The 20,910-nt window shown below is 40.2% G+C and overlaps 2 protein-coding genes across 2 annotated transcripts; one reads left to right on the top strand and one right to left on the bottom strand.

Annotated features, from left to right (window-relative positions):
- The first annotated feature begins 13,180 nt into the window (after window positions 1-13,180).
- LOC121387226 lies at window positions 13,181-17,362 on the top strand. Its single transcript, XM_041518252.1, has 4 exons — window positions 13,181-13,461; window positions 13,896-14,081; window positions 14,803-14,929; window positions 15,524-17,362. The coding sequence occupies exons 1-4, from the start codon at window positions 13,181-13,183 to the stop codon at window positions 16,700-16,702; spliced, it is 1,773 nt and encodes a 590-aa protein (XP_041374186.1). The 3' UTR covers window positions 16,703-17,362.
- Window positions 17,080-20,088, bottom strand: LOC121387227. The gene is made up of 3 exons (XM_041518253.1): window positions 19,833-20,088; window positions 18,588-18,791; window positions 17,080-18,083 (listed from the first exon to the last, which is right to left on the bottom strand). The coding sequence occupies exons 1-3, from the start codon at window positions 20,029-20,031 to the stop codon at window positions 17,080-17,082; spliced, it is 1,407 nt and encodes a 468-aa protein (XP_041374187.1). The 5' UTR covers window positions 20,032-20,088.
- Between the last annotated feature and the right edge of the window lie 822 nt (window positions 20,089-20,910).

The raw sequence follows: 20,910 nt of genomic DNA on the forward strand, positions 1-20,910 counted from the left end.
CATGTACATCTGTTTCAACAGTGCGCACAAGATAGTTGGTACATACATGTACAGTCATTGAGAATAACTGCATATGAATTAAAAGTGTGGTGTCTGTTTCCTCGTAGTCACCTGGTGGCACTGAACGAACATTTGCTCGAAGAATAACGGTGTCACCAAACGTAATGGTTATTTCCTTGTCTTCATGGCAGTCTACGGTGGCTATATTGGTGGTGTGGTTGGATCACGCAAAATGTCAGTCGAGTTTTCCAGAAGCTTGTTTTTACCAGTAACCTGACATTTGATGAGTATGCTGACCACATCTTTTTCTTTTTTTCTTCCTTTTTTTGGACATAAATAAAACATAATTACATGTATATGGATGATGATAAGATGAATGGTAAAACCACATTACGTCCATTTCGGTATGCGACTATTCACAGGGCCGTGCCCCATAATTTGTGTTAGATGAATTATCTTGGTGTCACCCGATCCCGGGATACACGGATCCTACAGTGTCTGCTAGCTCAATTATCTTGGTGTCTCCCGATCCCGGGATACACGGACCCTACAGTGTCTGCTAGATCAATTGTCTTCGTGTCACCCGATCCCGGGATACACGGACCCTACAGTGTCTGCTAGATCAATTGTCTTCGTGTCACCCGATCCAGGGATACACGGACCCTACAGTGTCTGCTAGATCAATTGTCTTCGTGTCACCCGATCCCGGGATACACGGACCCTACAGTGTCTGCTAGATCAATTGTCTTCGTGTCACCCGATCCCGGGATACACGGACCCTACAGTGTCTGCTAGATCAATTGTCTTCGTGTCACCCGATCCCGGGATACACGGACCCTACAGTGTCTGCTAGATCAATTGTCTTCGTGTCACCCGATCCCGGGATACACGGACCCTACAGTGTCTGCTAGATCAATTGTCTTCGTGTCACCCGATCCCGAGATACACGGACCCTACAGTGTCTGCTAGATCAATTGTCTTCGTGTCACCCGATCCCGAGATACACGGACCCTACAGTGTCTGCTAGATCAATTGTCTTCGTGTCACCCGATCCCGATATACACGGACCCTACAGTGTTTCTTAGATCAATTGTCTTCCTGTCACCCGATCCCGGGATACACGGACCCTACAGTGTTTCTTAGATCAATTGTCTTGGTGTCACCCGATCCCGGGATACACGGACCCTACAGTGTTTGTTAGATCAATTGTCTTGGTGTCACCCGATCCCGGGATACACGGACCCTACAGTGTTTGTTAGATCAATTGTCTTGGTGTCACCCGATCCCGGGATACACGGGCCCTACAGTGTTTGTTAGATCAATTGTCTTGGTGTCACCCGATCCCGGGATACACGGACCCTACAGTGTTTGTTAGATCAATTGTCTTGGTGTCACCCGATCCCGGGATACACGGACCCTACAGTGTTTGTTAGATCAATTGTCTTCGTGTCACCCGATCCCGGGATACACGGACCCTACAGTGTCTGCTAGATCAATTGTCTTCGTGTCACCCGATCCCGGGATACACGGACCCTACAGTGTCTGCTAGATCAATTGTCTTCGTGTCACCCGATCCCGGGATACACGGACCCTACAGTGTCTGCTAGATCAATTGTCTTCGTGTCACCCGATCCCGGGATACACGGACCCTACAGTGTCTGCTAGATCAATTGTCTTCGTGTCACCCGATCCCGGGATACACGGACCCTACAGTGTCTGCTAGATCAATTGTCTTCGTGTCACCCGATCCCGGGATACACGGACCCTACAGTGTCTGCTAGATCAATTGTCTTCGTGTCACCCGATCCCGGGATACACGGACCCTACAGTGTCTGCTAGATCAATTGTCTTCGTGTCACCCGATCCCGGGATACACGGACCCTACAGTGTCTGCTAGATCAATTGTCTTCGTGTCACCCGATCCCGGGATACACGGACCCTACAGTGTCTGCTAGATCAATTGTCTTCGTGTCACCCGATCCCGGGATACACGGACCCTACAGTGTCTGCTAGATCAATTGTCTTCGTGTCACCCGATCCCGGGATACACGGACCCTACAGTGTCTGCTAGATCAATTGTCTTCGTGTCACCCGATCCCGAGATACACGGACCCTACAGTGTCTGCTAGATCAATTGTCTTCGTGTCACCCGATCCCGAGATACACGGACCCTACAGTGTCTGCTAGATCAATTGTCTTCGTGTCACCCGATCCCGAGATACACGGACCCTACAGTGTCTGCTAGATCAATTGTCTTCGTGTCACCCGATCCCGAGATACACGGACCCTACAGTGTCTGCTAGATCAATTGTCTTCGTGTCACGATCCCGAGATACACGGACCCTACAGTGTTTCTTAGATCAATTGTCTTGGTGTCACCCGATCCCGGGATACACGGACCCTACAGTGTTTCTTAGATCAATTGTCTTCGTGTCACCCGATCCCGGGATACACGGACCCTACAGTGTTTCTTAGATCAATTGTCTTCGTGTCACCCGATCCCGGGATACACGGAACCTACAGTGTTTGTTAGATCAATTGTCTTGGTGTCACCCGATCCCGGGATACACGGGCCCTACAGTGTTTGTTAGATCAATTGTCTTGGTGTCACCCGATCCCGGGATACACGGACCCTACAGTGTTTGTTAGATCAATTGTCTTGGTGTCACCCGATCCCGGGATACACGGACCCTACAGTGTTTGTTAGATCAATTGTCTTGGTGTCACCCGATCCCGGGATACACGGACCCTACAGTGTTTGTTAGATCAATTGTCTTCGTGTCACCCGATCCCGGGATACACGGACCCTACAGTGTTTGTTAGATCAATTGTCTTCGTGTCACCCGATCCCGGGATACACGGACCCTACAGCGTTTGTTAGATCAATTGTCTTCGTGTCACCCGATCCCGGGATACACGGACCCTACAGTGTTCGTTAGATCAATTGTCTTCGTGTCACCCGATCCCGGGATACACGAACCCTACAGTGTTCGTTAGATCAATTGTCTTCGTGTCACCCGATCCCGGGATACACGCACCCTACAGTGTTCGTTAGATCAATTGTCTTCGTGTCACCCGATCCCGGGATACACGCACCCTACAGTGTTCGTTAGATCAATTGTCTTCGTGTCACCCGATCCCGGGATACACGCACCCTACAGTGTTCGTTAGATCAATTGTCTTCGTGTCACCCGATCCCGGGATACACGCACCCTACAGTGTCTGCTAGATCAATTGTCTTCGTGTCACCCGATCCCGAGATACACGGACCCTACAGTGTTTCTTAGATCAATTGTCTTCGTGTCACCCGATCCCGGGATACACGGACCCTACAGTGTTTGTTAGATCAATTGTCATGGTGTCACCCGATCCCGGGATACACGGACCCTACAGTGTTTGTTAGATCAATTGTCTTGGTGTCACCCGATCCCGGGATACACGGACCCTACAGTGTTCGTTAGATCAATTGTCTTGGTGTCACCCGATCCCGGGATACACGGACCCTACAGTGTTCGTTAGATCAATTGTCTTGGTGTCACCCGATCCCGGGATACACAGACCCTACAGTGTTTGTTAGATCAATTATCTTGGTGTCACCCGATCCCGGGATACACGGATCCTAGTGTTTGTTAGATCAATTATATTGGTGTCACCCGATCCCGGGATACACGGATCCTACAGTTTTTGTTGAGTAATAGTAATATTAATAGTGATAGTTACTTACCTTTTAGTGCCTCTCTTCTATGTTTGGTACACGTTTAAGGAGGACTTGATAGGACACAAACTGTTATCGCACATTCGTCCGTCATGCTTGGACATCTCTCTTACCAAATCATTATTCTGAGAAGGACAAACAGCTCATAGGTTTTCCAAGTAGCTGCATACCAGTATGCCGCGACCTCTATCGGCGTGATCAGAACGAGCCTACGTGCTGTAAACAGAAATGTTGCCAGATATGTTTTGAATATTTACCCCCTTCTTTAGCGCTATCCTGGCGTGACTTTTTTGCTGCTTTTGAAGGACTTTTATTAAAATCACGCTTTTTGTAATGTAATTGGGATTTTTAACTAAATTATCCAACTCAAGTGTGTGCTTTGCGCAGTGGCAATACCTTCGTAGAGATCTTGGTAAATCGTCTTGAGTTTTTGCTTTTTTCGTTTTGCCTTTTTGTGTATTTTCAGTTTTTGTCTCCTTGTCACCCCCGATCCAGCGCTATCCTGTTGCAACCAGTAGAACAGAGCAGCAACGACAACGCACCTGCTCAGGCTGAGCCTGGAAGTGAGTACCACCACCCGCTTTATTTACACGCCCCTGGGTTCACCCCACCCCTTTCTGGGGAGGAGATCTGTAGGGCGTTGGGCTCCGTCGTAAGACATCTGATAGCGGCCGTACCCAAGGGGAGGAACACTTGGGAAATCCACCTAGACTCCCAAGAGCTGAGAGATAAGCTAGAGCTGACCGGTCTCGCAGTCAGAGGACGCGATTTTCAGATCTTGCCCCGTTTCCCTGGGGGTACGTGGGTTCGACTGAGGGGTCTTCCTCTCACCGTGGAGAACAGTTACATCAACCGACTGCTAGAGAAATCGGCACTGTTGTTGTAGGAGCAGACTACTCTACGTGGCGTAATATCCACGTAAAGACGGGGGAAAGGACACTGAAACTTGACATTGTAAAGGACATACCCACCAGACTACAAACGTGTGACCACGAGTGGTTCACTGTTAAATACAGAAATCAACCAGAGGGTACAGATCAGGACGGGCAGGAGGGACAGGCCCAAGAGGACAGCACCCACCCCCCACCCGCCCCAGACCAGGAGGAGAGCTTGGTGATCGACACGTCGGAAACACCAGCGACGGCCCCAGCAGAGGAGGAAGAAGAAGAAGGAGAAAGAGAAAGTGAAGGAGAGGAAAGCAGGAGAGAAAGAAGGAGGAAAGGAAAGAAAGAAAAGGAGAGACAGAGGGATTTGTCATCTTCTGCGGAGGACGTGACACCGGACAAAGCGTGTCACACGCTCTCCCCCCCCCCCCCAGCCCCTTCCAGGAGCAAGGGCCAGAAGTCCGCGAAGACCTAGGTCTAGCGGCCTCCACCCCACCCCTCTTTCCTTACCGACTCGGACTGCCCACGGACTGTGATTCACGACCACCCCTCTAAACCTAGCCTACGTTGACGATATGGACATGCCCCCGGACCACCCCTTTTGTGTTTTCGCTATGCGACCAGAGATAATAATAATAAGTGTTTTCAGTTTGTGTGTTTTCAGTGTTTTCAGTGTTCTTTGTTGTGTTTTTGTGATGATTCGTGATTTGTGTTGTCTGTGCTTGTGTTTTTTCATCGTTGGAGTCATACTGTGTTTCACTGTGTATTCGTGTGGAAATGTGTTGTGTCTATGTGTGACCAACCCAAACGTGCGTGAACCAATGTTGTGTGCTTTATATATTGTGTGTTTTCATGTGTTTGTTGTGTTACATCACGGACACGACCCCGGCCACCACCCCACCCTGTGGCCTGTAAGGCCAGGGCGAACGATTGACTTGGTGTCCCCCGGGGTCCCTGAGACAGGACCCGTTGCGAACTGTATTGTGTATATGCATGCCCATGTGTTTCTGTTGTTGTATTTGTTTCATGTGTTGTCTAATTCTTGTCATAATTATTATTATTATTATTACCACTACTATCATTATATGCTTAAAAGTTGGCAGTTGTCAGCACCCACTTGAAAATTGGCACACTAAACGTGAACGACTTTGTGAATAGTGACACAAAGCGAGCCCTTATTTTAGATTTATTAAATACCGAAAAAGTTAACATAATCTGTTTACAGGAAACTCATTTCAATGATAAAGATAATATAAAAAAATTATTAAAAGAATTTAAGGGGAAATTTTATATCAATTCATGCAATGTCGGCCAAAAATGGGGGGTAGCTATTTTATTCAGAAAAGGTTTAGAAATAAAAGTAATTAATTATCTTAAAGACGCGGAAGGGCGAGTTCTAAGTTTACTTTGCCAATTTAAAAGCCAGGTTTTTAACGTAGTTAATCTGTATTCTCGGAACCGAACATACGGGTACATCGACCCCTGGCCGCCATTGTTTATCACGTGACGCGGTGAAGCTTCTCCTTAGTTACGTATGGTTTGATAGTGAAATGAGGCAACTTTGGTCAATCATAAAACGACAAACCTGATGGAATTCCATGGCTTCCCTCACAGAATGTGACTACGTTGACTTTAATGTTGTTGCTTGTTGACACCAACAGAGATTAATTTAGCAAACAAAATGGTTAAAGCATGTGCAGTGATAAAAATCCCACACTATACTGTAAATAAAATACACAATTCCATCGTCTTCCATGAAACACCCCCCCCCCCCCCCCCCCCCAACAAAACGATGCATCCAGATCTTGAATAAAGAGTATATTCCTTTATCATTAAATTTGTGTGGTCTTTATTTTTCATTTAATCTTAGTTGCTTGGATATTATCTATACTTGTATTTATTTTGCCATACCACAGCTACTACATCTTTTTTTCTTTTTTTAAATAAAAGTTTATACTGCTAAATTACACACATATAATAATTATAATATATTCTTGTTTAAACCTTTTTTTTTTTTTTTTTTTTTGCAAATGTGTCTGTAGCAGGCCTGCAGTAAGAAAATATAGGTTGTCCCCCCCCCCCCTCCGTGTGTTTAGTATTTACTTTGGTGCAGAGGGTAAATAATGTGTGTGTGCCTTTGTTTCAATATATATATATATATATATATATATATATATATATATATACATACATACATACATACATACATACATACATATATATATATATATATATATATATATATATATATATATATATATATATATATATATATATATATATATACACACACACACACATTAGTGATTTCCCTAGAAATTTGTCAAGGCATGGTAGACCAAACACTTTTGGGGCATTTTCACCATTTTCGGGGCACTTTTTTTCATTAAAAATACACAAAAATTAATTGAAATAAACATTAATGTAATTTATGTGCTTGCTTTAATAAATGAATGGCAAATGATGTAAAAGACATATTTTATTAATTAATAATACCTTTTTGGGCGTTTTATAAAGGCAATTTTAGAATTAATTAGTGAAAAAGGCTTATTTAATCTCAGGGCAGCATGGTGCTGATTAAGGCAAGATGGTGCTAAACTATTGAGGCATGGTGCTGCACCGTGCTAAAACAAGCTAGGGAAAACACTACACATACATATACATAAATCTAAAAATACATAAAAATCTATTCTATTGTGGATCAGTGTAATTTGGTGGTTGTTGTACATTTGTAAATTTTACTTGTTCAAGTTAGAGGACTTACCTTTTTACATATATATGTAGTTTCATGGTATTCTACAGTTCAGTGTGTGTGTGTTTGTGTGTGTAATCTGCTTTAGAAATTACATGCAATAAAATGAATGGTCAACTGCCATATCTGATATTTGTTTTCCATTTTGAAAACAGTTTGACATGGAGAATATAGCATTTAACTATCTCATTCATATATTTTCCTTGAATATGCTACATAAGTGCATCTACATGAGGTAATGTAACCCGGGTTAAAAGCAACTTAGGTTAAATATGTGTAGTCTAGTAGAAGGCATACCGATATAGATCAGTTTATTAACAACCATATTTGCCTCCTTTCTCCAGCTGTATACTATTAAAAATTAGTTTTGTAGATATTACTTAAATTGAACTGCAATAACAATTCCAATACAGCACAAGACTGAACAAGAAAATATCTGCAATATCCATTGTGACTAGATATAAAACAACACCAATATTATACATATATATATTAACCATTATTATTCAGGTAAGTTTTTGTGTTTTATTACTAAATATACCAGGTTAAACCCTATTATTAAAACATTTGCATGTTTGTTCGACGAGGTAACACTTATGTTTTATTAGGTTGTAGACCTCGACATGAAAATAACTGAGGGAACTGATTATTTGCTCCCTAATGTACTTTATGGGGGGCAATTTAAAATATTACTGTGACGGAAGATGCTCTTAATTTGTTTTCGCCTGTGGCGATATTAATTATTTTAGAGAGCCGTGTGCAGTTCCAATATGCACTTAAAGCCAGATGGGCACTTTGTTACGTAATACCTTCGCGAGTTCTGTTTTACAACCAGAGGATTGTCAGCGAACTGGCGACAGTAAGTCTGACCATCTAAGGAAAAATGTCGTCTTGGTCGCTGTGGTAAATTCACATGATAAGGGGAGTACCGCGATGTGCCCCCAGGCGATATTCGGTTTATAATAAATAGCTAGGGTTTTAGAGATATCAGAATGCGCCATAGTCATGTGAGGGGACTTCTTGAATACGCCCCGCTTATATAGCTCCAGGAAGCATACCCGGCCTGCCCCATTTGCTAGAAACCGCTCTCTCAATGATACCAGCTGTAGCACCACGCTCTTCGGGTCGGTTTCAGGTGTCAAGTCGTTGCCTCCCAAATGGATTATCACTAAAACCGGCTTATAGCCAAGGGCCTCTGTTAGCAAATCCTCTGGTATGCGGTCTGACCGCATACCACCCCATCCATAAAAACGGCATTCCGCATCTACTTTCAAATCGCCACCGGTTTGTTGCTCCAATCTCCTTACACAACTACTGCCAAAAATAGCAACTCGAACCATGATTAATTCATTAATGAGTTATGCGAACATAGCTATCTTTATACCCAACTGTGATTCACAGCAGAGCCGTTAATTGGAGCAAACTAATAACCAATCAGAAACCAGATAAGACGCCAATTAGGACACCATAATAACGACAGCCCATTGGCTAAGTTTGGATCCCCCCTAACCAAAATACCTTTAGAAAATGACCACACGGTTTAACCAGATAAGAATTTAATATAATATTGCTGTTTTCTATTTTCAGTTAGCCACAGTGTGCGTCACGGACACGGACTTTACCTGTATATAATGCACTTATATATTTCTTTGCCAATAAATGGAACCCTCTTTCTTTTTTTTTTTCACGAACTATGTTTATATGTTAAAGCACTGCTTTTTTAACCAATATACTACACTATAAGGGACAACCCCCTTCAAATTAGATAGATAAGCTAGAATAACTCCCCCTCTGGCCTTGTATTTCATTATAATCCAAGGCTAGGGGGGGGGGGGGGAGTGGTGGCTCTGAAAAGACGTTGGTTGCATTACACTCGATTAGGATGCTAGGACAATAGGAACAACCTAAACACCATAATAGGGAACACATACAAAACAACATGCTCTGCAACAGTACACAGGGTGCATTGCCTAATCATAACAATGCACCCGCACCCAGTTAATGGCCCAGCGCGTACTCTAATAAGGAGCTGAACAAAAGAATATCAGCTCCGAGTACAAAAATTGCACTGCACCCAGGGAATGGCTGAACAAAAGAATATCAGCCTACCCTACCCAAACCCCAAAAAGCTGCTGGTGTGTACTTGGTGATTTGGAGATGGAGGAATAACAACGGCTGCAGGACCGACACAACGATCTGGACCCCCTGAAACGGCCGCCTACCCACCGGTGTTACCACATTGCACGAGTCTCCCCTGGGTTGTCATGCCACGACCAGAAGCGGTCAGGCCCTTTCTCAGGGCCCGATGGGCAACCTAGGGAGACACCACAGCTACTCTCGATATACTAAAGTCAAAACTTATACTAGCTCTACTACCCTTTACAGTTTAGACTGACCATTCAAAATTCGCGCCAAAATTCCTACAAATCAAAACTGCGCACCTTTTCTCTTTGGCATATCAACTGCTCCATTCAAAATTCCATAGCACCACCACCCACCCCCGCCTGCTACCGATCCCGGTCGGACTACTGGTGCTCCCTTGCACCTGCCAGTGCAGGCGGTCCCTCCTCTCCCCCCCCCCCCCCCAACTTTCTGTCTTGGACGACAGAGCTTGCTCCGCAAGCACTTGCGCCCACGACAGGCGTGCGCTACAACAGCTTGCTCTGAATGTGCACGTTAAACCCTATGACATGACCTGACCTGAGATATCAGGGAGAAACATATTGGAAGGCTTCCAGGGAACGCGTCCGTTTGGACTTGGTAAATATTATTTCTGCTCTGTTGTATAACCTTGATGTGATTGATGTGACTTTAAATATTTTAATACTGTATTATACCAATATTATTTAGACGGTGCTGCCGGTCATCTGACGCAGTAAACTGTAGGCTCACTGTTCTAATATATATAAAAAGCTTAACCAGTCAAGGTTACTGAATGAGTAGTTAAGGGTTAATTAAAAATTAACCAGTTAGGAATAGAGTTGTAATTCCTTTACTAATTAAGTTCCCCTGGAAGCGTTTCTCAATTATCACACGTGTGGGTGTTGTGTCACGGTGAAGTGATTAGAATATTGTGTAAACTAGACACCTAGAGATTAAGTAATTAAGTGATCAGTTCTGGGTTGTTATTATTTGTTGTTGTTAATTAACTACTGTGGCAGTACATTTGTCAAGACAAGACAAGACAAGAATTTTATTCTCATAAACTGCACCGAGTGCAGTATGGAGAAAATATAAACAAAATAAGTTACAAAGTGTTTTCTGTAGTGGTAATGGACATACTATTTAAGTAATATTAACCCGGAAGACTGACCCTCTCAATGACAATTTGAAAATATTTACATAGTTTACACAAAAGTGATTTTTTAGTTGTAGAAAATAACTGGTAAAAGGTAATTGCACTTGCTCTATTGGTATAGTAACTAGGTATATACACATTTCGATCAGTAGATAAAGACGTACATTTAAAAATATAGTGAAACTCATCACCAACATCAGTGTTGCACAAGTGACATATTCTGTTTTCTCTCTCAATATTAAACCATCTACCGGTTTCAATAGGAAGTCTGACATTTCCAGTTCTAAATTTACAAAGAATTCTAGCATTTTTTGTTGAGAGTTTCAACAAATAATTTTCTAATTTAAATTCATGCTTGAACATTCTGTAGTTAATACCTTTCGATGAGTCAAATTTATCACTATTCCATTTTTGTAAGTACTGGTCACATAGTATTCGTTTAACTGCATGTTTTAACCACAAAACATCCACCTGTGTACATGAATATATATTACATAAACCACATTCATCTAATATACGTTTTATAAAGGATAACCAAGTACATGGTATAGCATTAACGTTATGGTTATATGATGCCAACATGTATAATATACCAGACAATTTAGATTTTCTACTATTAACAACATTTGCCCAGTATGTAATCATTCTAACTTTAACACTAATAGACAGTGGGTATCTACCTAATTCACCATAAATCATAAAGCTTGGAGTCGACTTATGAACACATAATATATATTTGCAGAACTTGAGATGTAATCGTTCAATGATATCTAAATTACTGAAGCCCCATATTTCACATCCATATAATAATATAGGTTTTACAATCCTGTCGAAACAGTTTTAATTGACAATCGATTGACAAATTGAACTGTCTGCATTTTTGTAATACAGCAAACATAGACTTTGAGGCTCGATTGATTAGATTTTTCTTAGCACTTGTGAATGACTCAGATTTACTCAACACAAGCCCAAGGTATTTAACTTCAGTCGTCGTAGGTTAATAGAGATTCCAAAGTGTATTGTGTTTTTGTTGTGTTTTCTAGTGAACTAAACGTGCTATAATAATATATACTTTATATAAGATCTTATCTCTGATCATACCTAGACGAGCCACGTGGGTTGAACTGCCCGTTACAGAGAGATCTAATAAATATACAGTTAGGAGAGATATTTGGATAATCGTGTTTCATTCAGTTACGGGTATTATAGGATCCCTGTGACAATTACCATATTGATACTACATGTATATAAATCCACATGCCAAAGGAAACTATATATTATTCTCCTCCCCCCACCCCCCCCCCCCCCCCCCACCCCCGCCCCGGAGGTGGTCACTGGCGAAGTCAGAGGTTAGATCCGGGGCGGGCGTGCCTGAACCCTTGTGGATAGGGGCACGTTAATAGAGTTGCCCGTTGCCCGTATTATTCTCCTTGAAACTAATCTCAGGTGTGATGGGTAAGTAGAGAGAGATATTGCTCCCCCTAGAAGTCAAGGTCTGAGGATGGCTATATTTTATTATTGCTATTTTTTGTTGCCTGCATTCAACCGGTAAGGAAGGGCAACATCATGTGGTAATTTTGCAATCTGTAAAAACAAAAGCATTTCATTATTTCAAGAAACTGTATTTTGTTTTAAGAATAAAAGAATGTATTCAGTGGAACATTATACTGTTGCCAATACATCTATATAATAAGATATGACAATAATACTATTGTAATTTTGAACTTGTAAAGTAACAACTTCGTCATTGTTTAATTATTACATATTATTTGGAAATAAAATAATTATTAAATCATAAAAATAATTAACTTAATCATGCATACAAATTTTATTATAAATACAAATTATATATTTGTAGCCCACATCATAATTATTATATTAATAATTATCTTATCATTTCAAAATTGTTAAAATTTATAATTAACATTACCTGAAAATTGCATCAACAAAAATTATATTCTGCCCAACCTGCCGTCCCCTCGACATTCAAAGTACACGGAAACACATCGGTACTAAATATAGATTATACTAATTCAGATTCCCGTTGTTCGTTTCTCTTATATAGCAACCCAAGCTGTTATAATACACATAAGACGTATTGCAACTATGTGTTAGCTACAGAAAATAAATGACAATATGTAAGGCATGTAAAAAGTTAATATGATAACTTTATTCTATGTAAACCAGTAATCACTAAGGCTTTGCTTCACCCCCAAAGACCCGGATGATCGGTAACTAGGCCGTGTGACGTCACGCCGGTTCCGAGAATTGTCCAGTGAATCCATGCCAAAGGGCTGAGTTCATTGCAAGCTGTGTAAATTACTTCTTTACGATGAATGACCAACGAACCGTGACTAACCGTATTCTGTGCGGCGACTTCAACTGTGTGGACGGTGTAACGCTTAACCGGACAGGCTCTAAGAAGCAGGAGCGTAGGGGCACTATAGGGATGTTCGCCGAAGCAGGAAATGACGCAGTGCGGCGCATGCGCGTAAAACTGGTTGGCAGAAACCATTTCTTTTATCATTGTAATGGATGACCAGATCACAAAGAAATTAGTTTTGAATGGCCCTTTGTCGGCGTATGCGAGTGCATTAACCCCTGAAGCAAAACAACGGTACTACAGAAAGCTGCTTTACGATTCTGAAACGAAAACGTTGCCCGACCCGTACAGTTTAGGTGGGAAATGGAGCACAAATCCAAGCAACTGGCCAGATTTAACTTTTGGAGATATTTATCTCTATTTAATCGACACACCATCCATCTACAACAAAGATTCAATGAAAGCCTACAAATCGCTGGAAGCATACAAGTAAGTAACAATGTGAAAATTTATTTTCATTTATCCTATAATTACTTTGTCTTTTCATTGCATGCACACGCTATTATATAATAATAATTTATAAATTGGTGTACAATTATTATACAAAATAATATATATATATATTTTTTTTTTTATATACCCTGTATATATATATATATTGAAAATCACTAACCATGGGAGTAGGGCAAGTGTATACATTAAAAAAAAAAATTAAGCTGTTGATTTTCATAATTTCATTTACATGTATATATATATATATACATGCATACATGTTTAATCATTAATGCACATAACTAAATTCTAGTTGATATATATTATTACTAATATTATTTTTTCATATAAAACAAAATATGCTGATATAGCACTGATATAATTTTTTCATGTCTACATGTATATGTATGTATATTTTTTGTATTATACAGGTATGTTGTTAGCGGACATGTGCAGGTTGTGCTGTCAAATCCAGTAGATGACAAGTGCCCTTTCATTGCATTGAAATCTAAAGTGACTCCTTCGCAGAGGGCAAGGGACAAGCCACATGAGCCATGGGTTTTCTTGGAGAAAAACAGCGGCACAGTTTACTGTGCACACTGTACCTGTATGGCCGGGTATGATACTACATATAGTTATCTAAATAAAGAAATATGTGTGAGCTATGCATACCTGCTAGTGCTGGTTATTGCTATTGACTTCCTAATCAATAATCAGACTTTGCAGATCAATTTATAATCGTTTTTAGTTCCACATAAATGGAAGTCAACATAGCAGACGAATGAAAGTAACAACTTCACAGTTTATATAGTAACCTGTTTAGTGACATATGCAACAGTGACCATCTAAAATAGATTATTTTGAAGGAAGCTGTGACATCTGTGCTAATAACTGTCAGCATCTGCTTCCGTCATTTTGAGATGTTTCATCTTACGAAAAATAAGACGGTAATACTACTAATAGCAAAAATAGATTATAACACTTGTGAACTCAAGTTTATTAACGAACTAAATGTATGTGTGCAAATTTTGATAATCGATTAAGAGTGAACAGAACAGATTGATAATCTTTTTTATTACCTAGATCAATAAATTAACCGATTATATGATTAATCGCTCTAGCCCTATAATACCTGCATATAGCTAATTTGGCTAAAATTATAAAGAAAGCTAATTGGTTCTTTCCTAAATGTTTTACGACTTTAGGTTTGGAAAAAAATTTACTTTGTACATTTAACTTTTTGGAATGTTTGTACATCATTTACTTACCTGCATTCAAACCCAAGTTTTTCATATATATGCAAATTGTTTAATAATAGTTATTGTGTTATACATGTAGGTTAGGTGAAGTATGCAGCCATGTTGGAGCTCTTTTGTTCAAGATCGAGATGGGTGTTAAGATGGGTATGACCCAAACCAGCTCAACCAGTAAAGCTTGTCAGTGGAATAGCACTTTTCGAAAAGAGGTAATTTGATCAGACATATTTGTTTTCTCCAACAGAGGCCTTTACATATATGATTTCTCCCTTTAAATGTTTTCCTATTTACAATGTAGCTTTGCACATTTACTGCCACAAAACACACATTAACTGTTACTAATTACATTTATAATATTACATATATATATATATATATATTAAAAGCATGAAAATGTGAAATTAGCACTTGTACGGGTCGACCCACTAAACTGGTAGTGGTATTTATATCTTGACCACAGAGGCAGCATGGTACTGAAATAAAAATGTATGATGTAGAGTAAGGACTAACAATGCAGCTGCTGTAGAAAAAAACCTGACATATACATGGAAATTATATAAATTTATTCTTTAAATGTTGACAACATTCATGTACAATGCATTAAACACTTCAATTTTTTTTTTTATAAACTAAGGGTATTATCTAATGAATGCTAGAATTGTTTTCTTTGATACTGGATGACTAAAATTATTTATTAAAAGAAAGCCTGCTTACACAAAGAATGTGTTTGCCTAAAATGATCTACTGTATTTTGTTTAACTTTATTATTGTATTATTGTTTATTATGGATCATTTATTTTTAGGTCGCTCCAACAACAATAACTGATATATTTCAGGAGATTAAAGGCAAAAGGAAGAAGGAAATTAAGACGGTTCAGGCCAGTGGATCTGCGCCATTGCCACCCTCAGAAGAACTACACAAGTTGTATGCCCTGGTACCAAATGCATCTTTTTTTACATCAGTCTCCATACCAGGACTAACAGATAACCTCCCCACTGATCACAATCTGCCATGTATCCAAAAATATCCAAAATTGTTAACAACATTCAGTGGAACACTGTTGGAAGATAATTCTAATTTTGAGACCTACAGCATTTCCAAACAACAAGCTGCTAACTTGGAAATAGCCACAAGGAATCAAGCTGTCAGTCCCCTGTGGTACCAACATAGGATGGGTAGAGTAACGGCATCCAAGGCCCATGACATTTTAACATGCAGAGACACGACATCTCCAGATAATCTTGTAAGGCGCATTGTTGGATATGTTTCGTATGACTTGTCAAAGAAAGAAGCTGTGAAATGGGGAATCGATCACGAAGACGAATGTAGAGTTGCCTATAGTAAGCATCAGACTGGGTCTCATGTAGATTTTCATTGTAATCCTTCTGGTTTTGTGATCAACACTGATCACCCATTTCTTGGAGCTAGTCCTGATGGCTATATTGACTGTCAGTGTTGTGGGAAAGGTACCCTGGAAATTAAATGTCCTTTTAAGCATAGGGACAAGACTGTACAGGAAGCAGCTGCAACAGATAAGGATTTTTGTCTTGATTCATCTATGCAGCTTAAAGCGAATCACAGATATTACAGTCAAGTACAATTTCAAATGTACATTACAAAATGCCAATATTGTGATTTTGTTGTCTATACCAAGTGTAAGCCTGCACCAAGTATGGTCATTGTACGACTGTCCATTGATGTCGACTTCTGTCAGAGTCTGATTGCTAAATGTGAACATTTTGTAAACAACTTTGTCAAAAATGAGTTGGTGTCTCGCAAACTGGAAAACCAGCCAGTAGTTACTTCTACCCATAAAGAAGATAACAGTGATCAAACATGGTGCATTTGTGCTGAAGTAGAATATGGTCGAATGATCAAGTGCGACAATGAAGACTGCCCATATCAGTGGTTTCACTACAAGTGTGTGAACATTCGCAGGAAGCCTAGAGGAAAATGGTTTTGTGCTAGCTGTGACAAATAAATAACTGTTCATAGTCATGAACAATGTTCAGAAATTGAACAAAAATTGTGAAATTGGTGGCCTTAAATTTTATTTATAAAGTATGTATTTTGAAACAATAAAATGGATATAGCTACTGTTAGCTGATGATTAGTGTAATAAACACCAATAAAGTTATTAAATACACTATCAGGGCTTCTAGAATTTTAAAAAAATCCGTTTTTTTTTTTTACAAGCAATGGGGCATGGCCACAGTACTTAATTACTAGCCTGTTATTGAAATTCACTACCATATTATATAATTATAGAATCCTCGATAATTTAATCGTGGACATGTTACAAAATAAAAGACAGAATTATGTATGTACCATTTTGAAGCAAAATACAAGTTCAAAAATCTAAGAAACAAGTTTTGGTTGTAAATTACATAGAGCTGAACAAATGGTGACTATGCTGTCTGAATGGGGAACCATGTGCATACTCATACTACTACTCAGAATGTTCCAGTTTTTCAGTCTTTCAATGGCTCTTTCCACATGTATGCGTACATTAGCAATTTTTCTGGTCTGCTCAACTTCCCGAGCACTAAGCTGCGACTTTCCTCTGGTGAAGGCTGGTATTACCAGTGTCGCATTACGATTTGCCAAGTCCTCTGCTATCAAAAATCCTCTATCTGCCAAAACTTCATTGCCATATTCTAATTTGTCCAAATAACCACTTCTCTGAGTAATAACTTTATCAGATGTCCTACCTCCAAATGCCCTGGATACATAAGAAATTGCTCCTGTTGGAGTTATAGACACAAGAAATTTAATGGTATTGTTGTGTTTGTAATTTGACCATGTTTGGGCCCTTGCTGTAAGTGGTCCAGGTCTCTGAATAAAAACTTCAAAACAGTCGATAATACTAACACATTTTGGATATGTTATTTTAATAATATTTGGCATATTGCGTTTTAGACTGTCTTTGTCTGGCCACTGAATAAGAAAGGCAAGTTTCTCTGCTAACTTTGGCAGCCCCTGATTAAGCATTTCTGAGATTGTGGTGACAGACACATTAAATCGATATGCCAAGTCCTGGTGCTGCAGATTTAATCTCAGTTTCATAATTAAGCACGTCAAAACACATGTTGGTGATAAAACTTTACACGAAGGCAATGCCAAAGAGCAAAATGACAACAGCCACATAAACAGCGCTTTTGATGTTACACCTGTGTAGAACTGAATTCTACGGTCGCTTGAAATTGTCTGCTCCTCGAAGCTCAGCCGACTCGGGTTTTCTTTCAAAATACAATTCTCAGTCTGAAGCCTCCCCAGTTCTTCATACAGCTGCTGATTTTCAATCCGTAGGGAAGCTATTTTCCTTATACAAATACTGTGTGTCTCAGCATGGGGTTGTGACTCTGAAAAATAATTTTATTTTGCATATTAAGGGGTATCAAATTAATACATTAAATTTTATAAGTATAATCATGCAAACCTTGACATTCACCCCAAAACATATGTCTATATTATGTACATAAAAGATCGCTATACATTATGTACATAACCAGTGCCTTGATGCAGATCACTATGTGGCAGACAATTCATATGCTGACGAATTGTATTTAAGCAATATATACATGTAGATGTACCAAAATGAAGTGTAAATACTTGTCTGACTAGTAAAAAAAACATTGTAACTTAATTTGGTTTAAAAAAAAGTTTATTAATACCTACTCTTATTTATTACCATAATGTACATATTTTATATTTAGCATCTATAATTTGTTGTTGGGAGTGTTCACATTATACGTGATTAATATGTGTGTTTGTGTAATTAATTAAATTAATATTTCCCAAACTATGTCCAAAATATTGAAATTTGGATCACATATACATGTACATGCAAATAAATGATTGTCTACCTTCTGCTTGTGTGTCAATAAGATTTTCTGTGTTTGACAAATCTAGTAATGCAGAAGTGGCTTGCTTCTTCTGCTTTTCAGATTTTCGGACCTCCAGTCGCTGGTGTCTGGCATGGCGGATTGTACCACTTAATTTGGTGTCCTGGTAACCCATGTTGATGGAGGGAATGTAGTCAGGACTATTCTTGTCATTGTTTTTCTCTCCTGGAATGATAAAAATAGTCACTTGTATTTTACTGACAGGTTAATTATCAGATATATGTTTTACTAATACATGTGAATGGGTTCCAATCTAATTATTCCAGATTGCCCAATTTTGACATTGAAAACTACAAGTTTTTAGTTGTGACCGAGTCGTCAATTTTGTCTGGCGGTATGACTCCTCCATAATACACTTTAAATTAAAAACATTGCGAGAGAGAGAGAGAGAGAGGGGGGTACTAAGAAAGATAGAGTATCGAGATTAGAAAGAAAAAGAAAAGTTTTATTTAACGACGCACTCAACACATTTTATTTACGGTTATATGGCGTCAGACATATGGTTTAGGACCACACAGGTTTTGAGAGGAAACCCGCTGTCGCCACTACATGGGCTACTCTTCCGATAGGCAGCAAGGGATCTTTTATTTCCGCTTCCCACAGGCAGGATAGCACAAACCATGGCCTTTGTTGAACCAGTTATGGATCACTGGTCGGTGCAAGTGGTTTACACCTACCCATTGAGCCTTGCGGAGCACTCACTCAGGGTTTGGAGTCGGTATCTGGATTAAAAATCCCATGCCTCGACTGGGATCCGAACCCAGTACCTACCAGCCTGTACATATATTTGAACTCTAATTTCTGATTCATGCTTACTTTAAATAAATTATGTGTAAAGTTTTGAAAACATCCGATTCAGATCAAATGTATAAATATTTTTTCAATTTACCATACAAATTTTAAATGGTGTCTACCTCTCCACCCCTGTTTGTTTTCTTTTGGAATGCTAATATTTTGGAATAGAAATATATGTTCATACAGCAGTGAGTTGGAAGCACCAGAACCCTTTTATCACTTATTTGCAAAAAAAACTAAAGAAGAGGATAAATTATGGTGACACCGATAAAAGGCGATATGAACTTAGGGTACCCACATATTTTCCAAGGTTTCCTCTTTATTAATGTTATGAACCCTGCCCTCTCCTGATTTGGGGGTTTATTAGATACGTCCCTGACAAACACATGGTATTTTTTTTTTTTTTTTTACCTGTTATGAAGTGACGATGGCAAACGCGATCATAATCTGTAGGCTCCCATTGTTGACGCCCATCGGCTAACACACGCTTTATGGCTCCAATCCAACGATTTCTACGGTTGTCTGGTTTCTTTGGGATGCGGTAAAAGCTTCTTGGGTTTTCTTTGTCAAATCTACTTGTGCAACCGACCACACAACAAGACACAACCATTTTTAAACCGAGACAAAGAAACCAAAACAACGTGATCAGTCGGCCATGTAAATAACTCTTTTTGCCCAACCAGTCCTGTCACGTGACTGTTCGTGACGTCACGGCGAACATCCCTATAGGGGTTAACGAATTATATAACATTATAAACGAACATGCACTAACAGACGCATACAGATATTTATACCCAAACAGAACCTCTTACACATACCACATTAAAGCTTATAAAACATACTCTCGCATCGACCTATACTAGCTCAATCATTTACCTTTCGACCGACCGCTCAAAATTGCGCCAAAATTACTCAGCAAAACTGCGCACCATTTTCTCTTTGGCTTTAAAATGGCTCCACTCAAAATTCCATAGCACCACCACCACCACCACCCGCCTGCTACCGATTCAATCGGACTGCTGGTGCTCCCTTGCACCTGCCAGTGCAGGCGGTCCCCCCCCCCCCCCCCACCTTTCCTGTCTTGGACAAAAGGGCTGTGCGCTACAACAGCTTGTTCTGAATGTGCACGTAAAACCCTATGACCTGACCTGACCTGACCGAATCTACGAGCTACTCTCGATTCAAAACCTATACTAGCTCGACCATTTACCTTTTGACCGACCGTTCAAAATTGCGCCAAAATTCCCTCAACAAAACTGCGTACCTTTTTTCTTTGGCATTTAACAGCTCCATGCAAAATTCCATAGCAGCACCACCACCCCCACCCGCCTGCTACCGATTCAGTCGGGCTGCTGGTGCTCCCTTGCACCTGCCAGTGTAGGCGGTCCCCCCCCCCCCCCCCCCCCCCGCCACCTTTCCTGTCATGGACAGAGGAGCCGGCCAAGGCCGGCTCTTGTGCCCACAATAGGCGTGCGCTACAACAGCTTGC

This window comes from Gigantopelta aegis, chromosome 13 (assembly GCF_016097555.1).
Source record: "Gigantopelta aegis isolate Gae_Host chromosome 13, Gae_host_genome, whole genome shotgun sequence".
NCBI classification, from domain to species: Eukaryota; Metazoa; Mollusca; class Gastropoda; order Neomphalida; family Peltospiridae; genus Gigantopelta; species Gigantopelta aegis.

Bases quoted from the DNA above. Each gene is read 5' to 3' on its own strand.
- LOC121387226 (XM_041518252.1), top strand. From the start codon at position 13,181: ATGGATGACCAGATCACAAAGAAATTAGTTTTGAATGGCCCTTTGTCG. The intron at 13,462-13,895 runs GTAAGTAACAAT...TGTATTATACAG, and splicing joins AAATCGCTGGAAGCATACAA to GTATGTTGTTAGCGGACATG. The intron at 14,930-15,523 runs GTAATTTGATCA...ATTTATTTTTAG, and splicing joins ATAGCACTTTTCGAAAAGAG to GTCGCTCCAACAACAATAAC.
- LOC121387227 (XM_041518253.1), bottom strand. From the start codon at position 20,031: ATGGTTGTGTCTTGTTGTGTGGTCGGTTGCACAAGTAGATTTGACAAA. The intron at 18,792-19,832 runs GTAAAAAAAAAA...TTATCATTCCAG, and splicing joins CCATCGTCACTTCATAACAG to GAGAGAAAAACAATGACAAG. The intron at 18,084-18,587 runs GTAGACAATCAT...ATTATTTTTCAG, and splicing joins TATTGACACACAAGCAGAAG to AGTCACAACCCCATGCTGAG.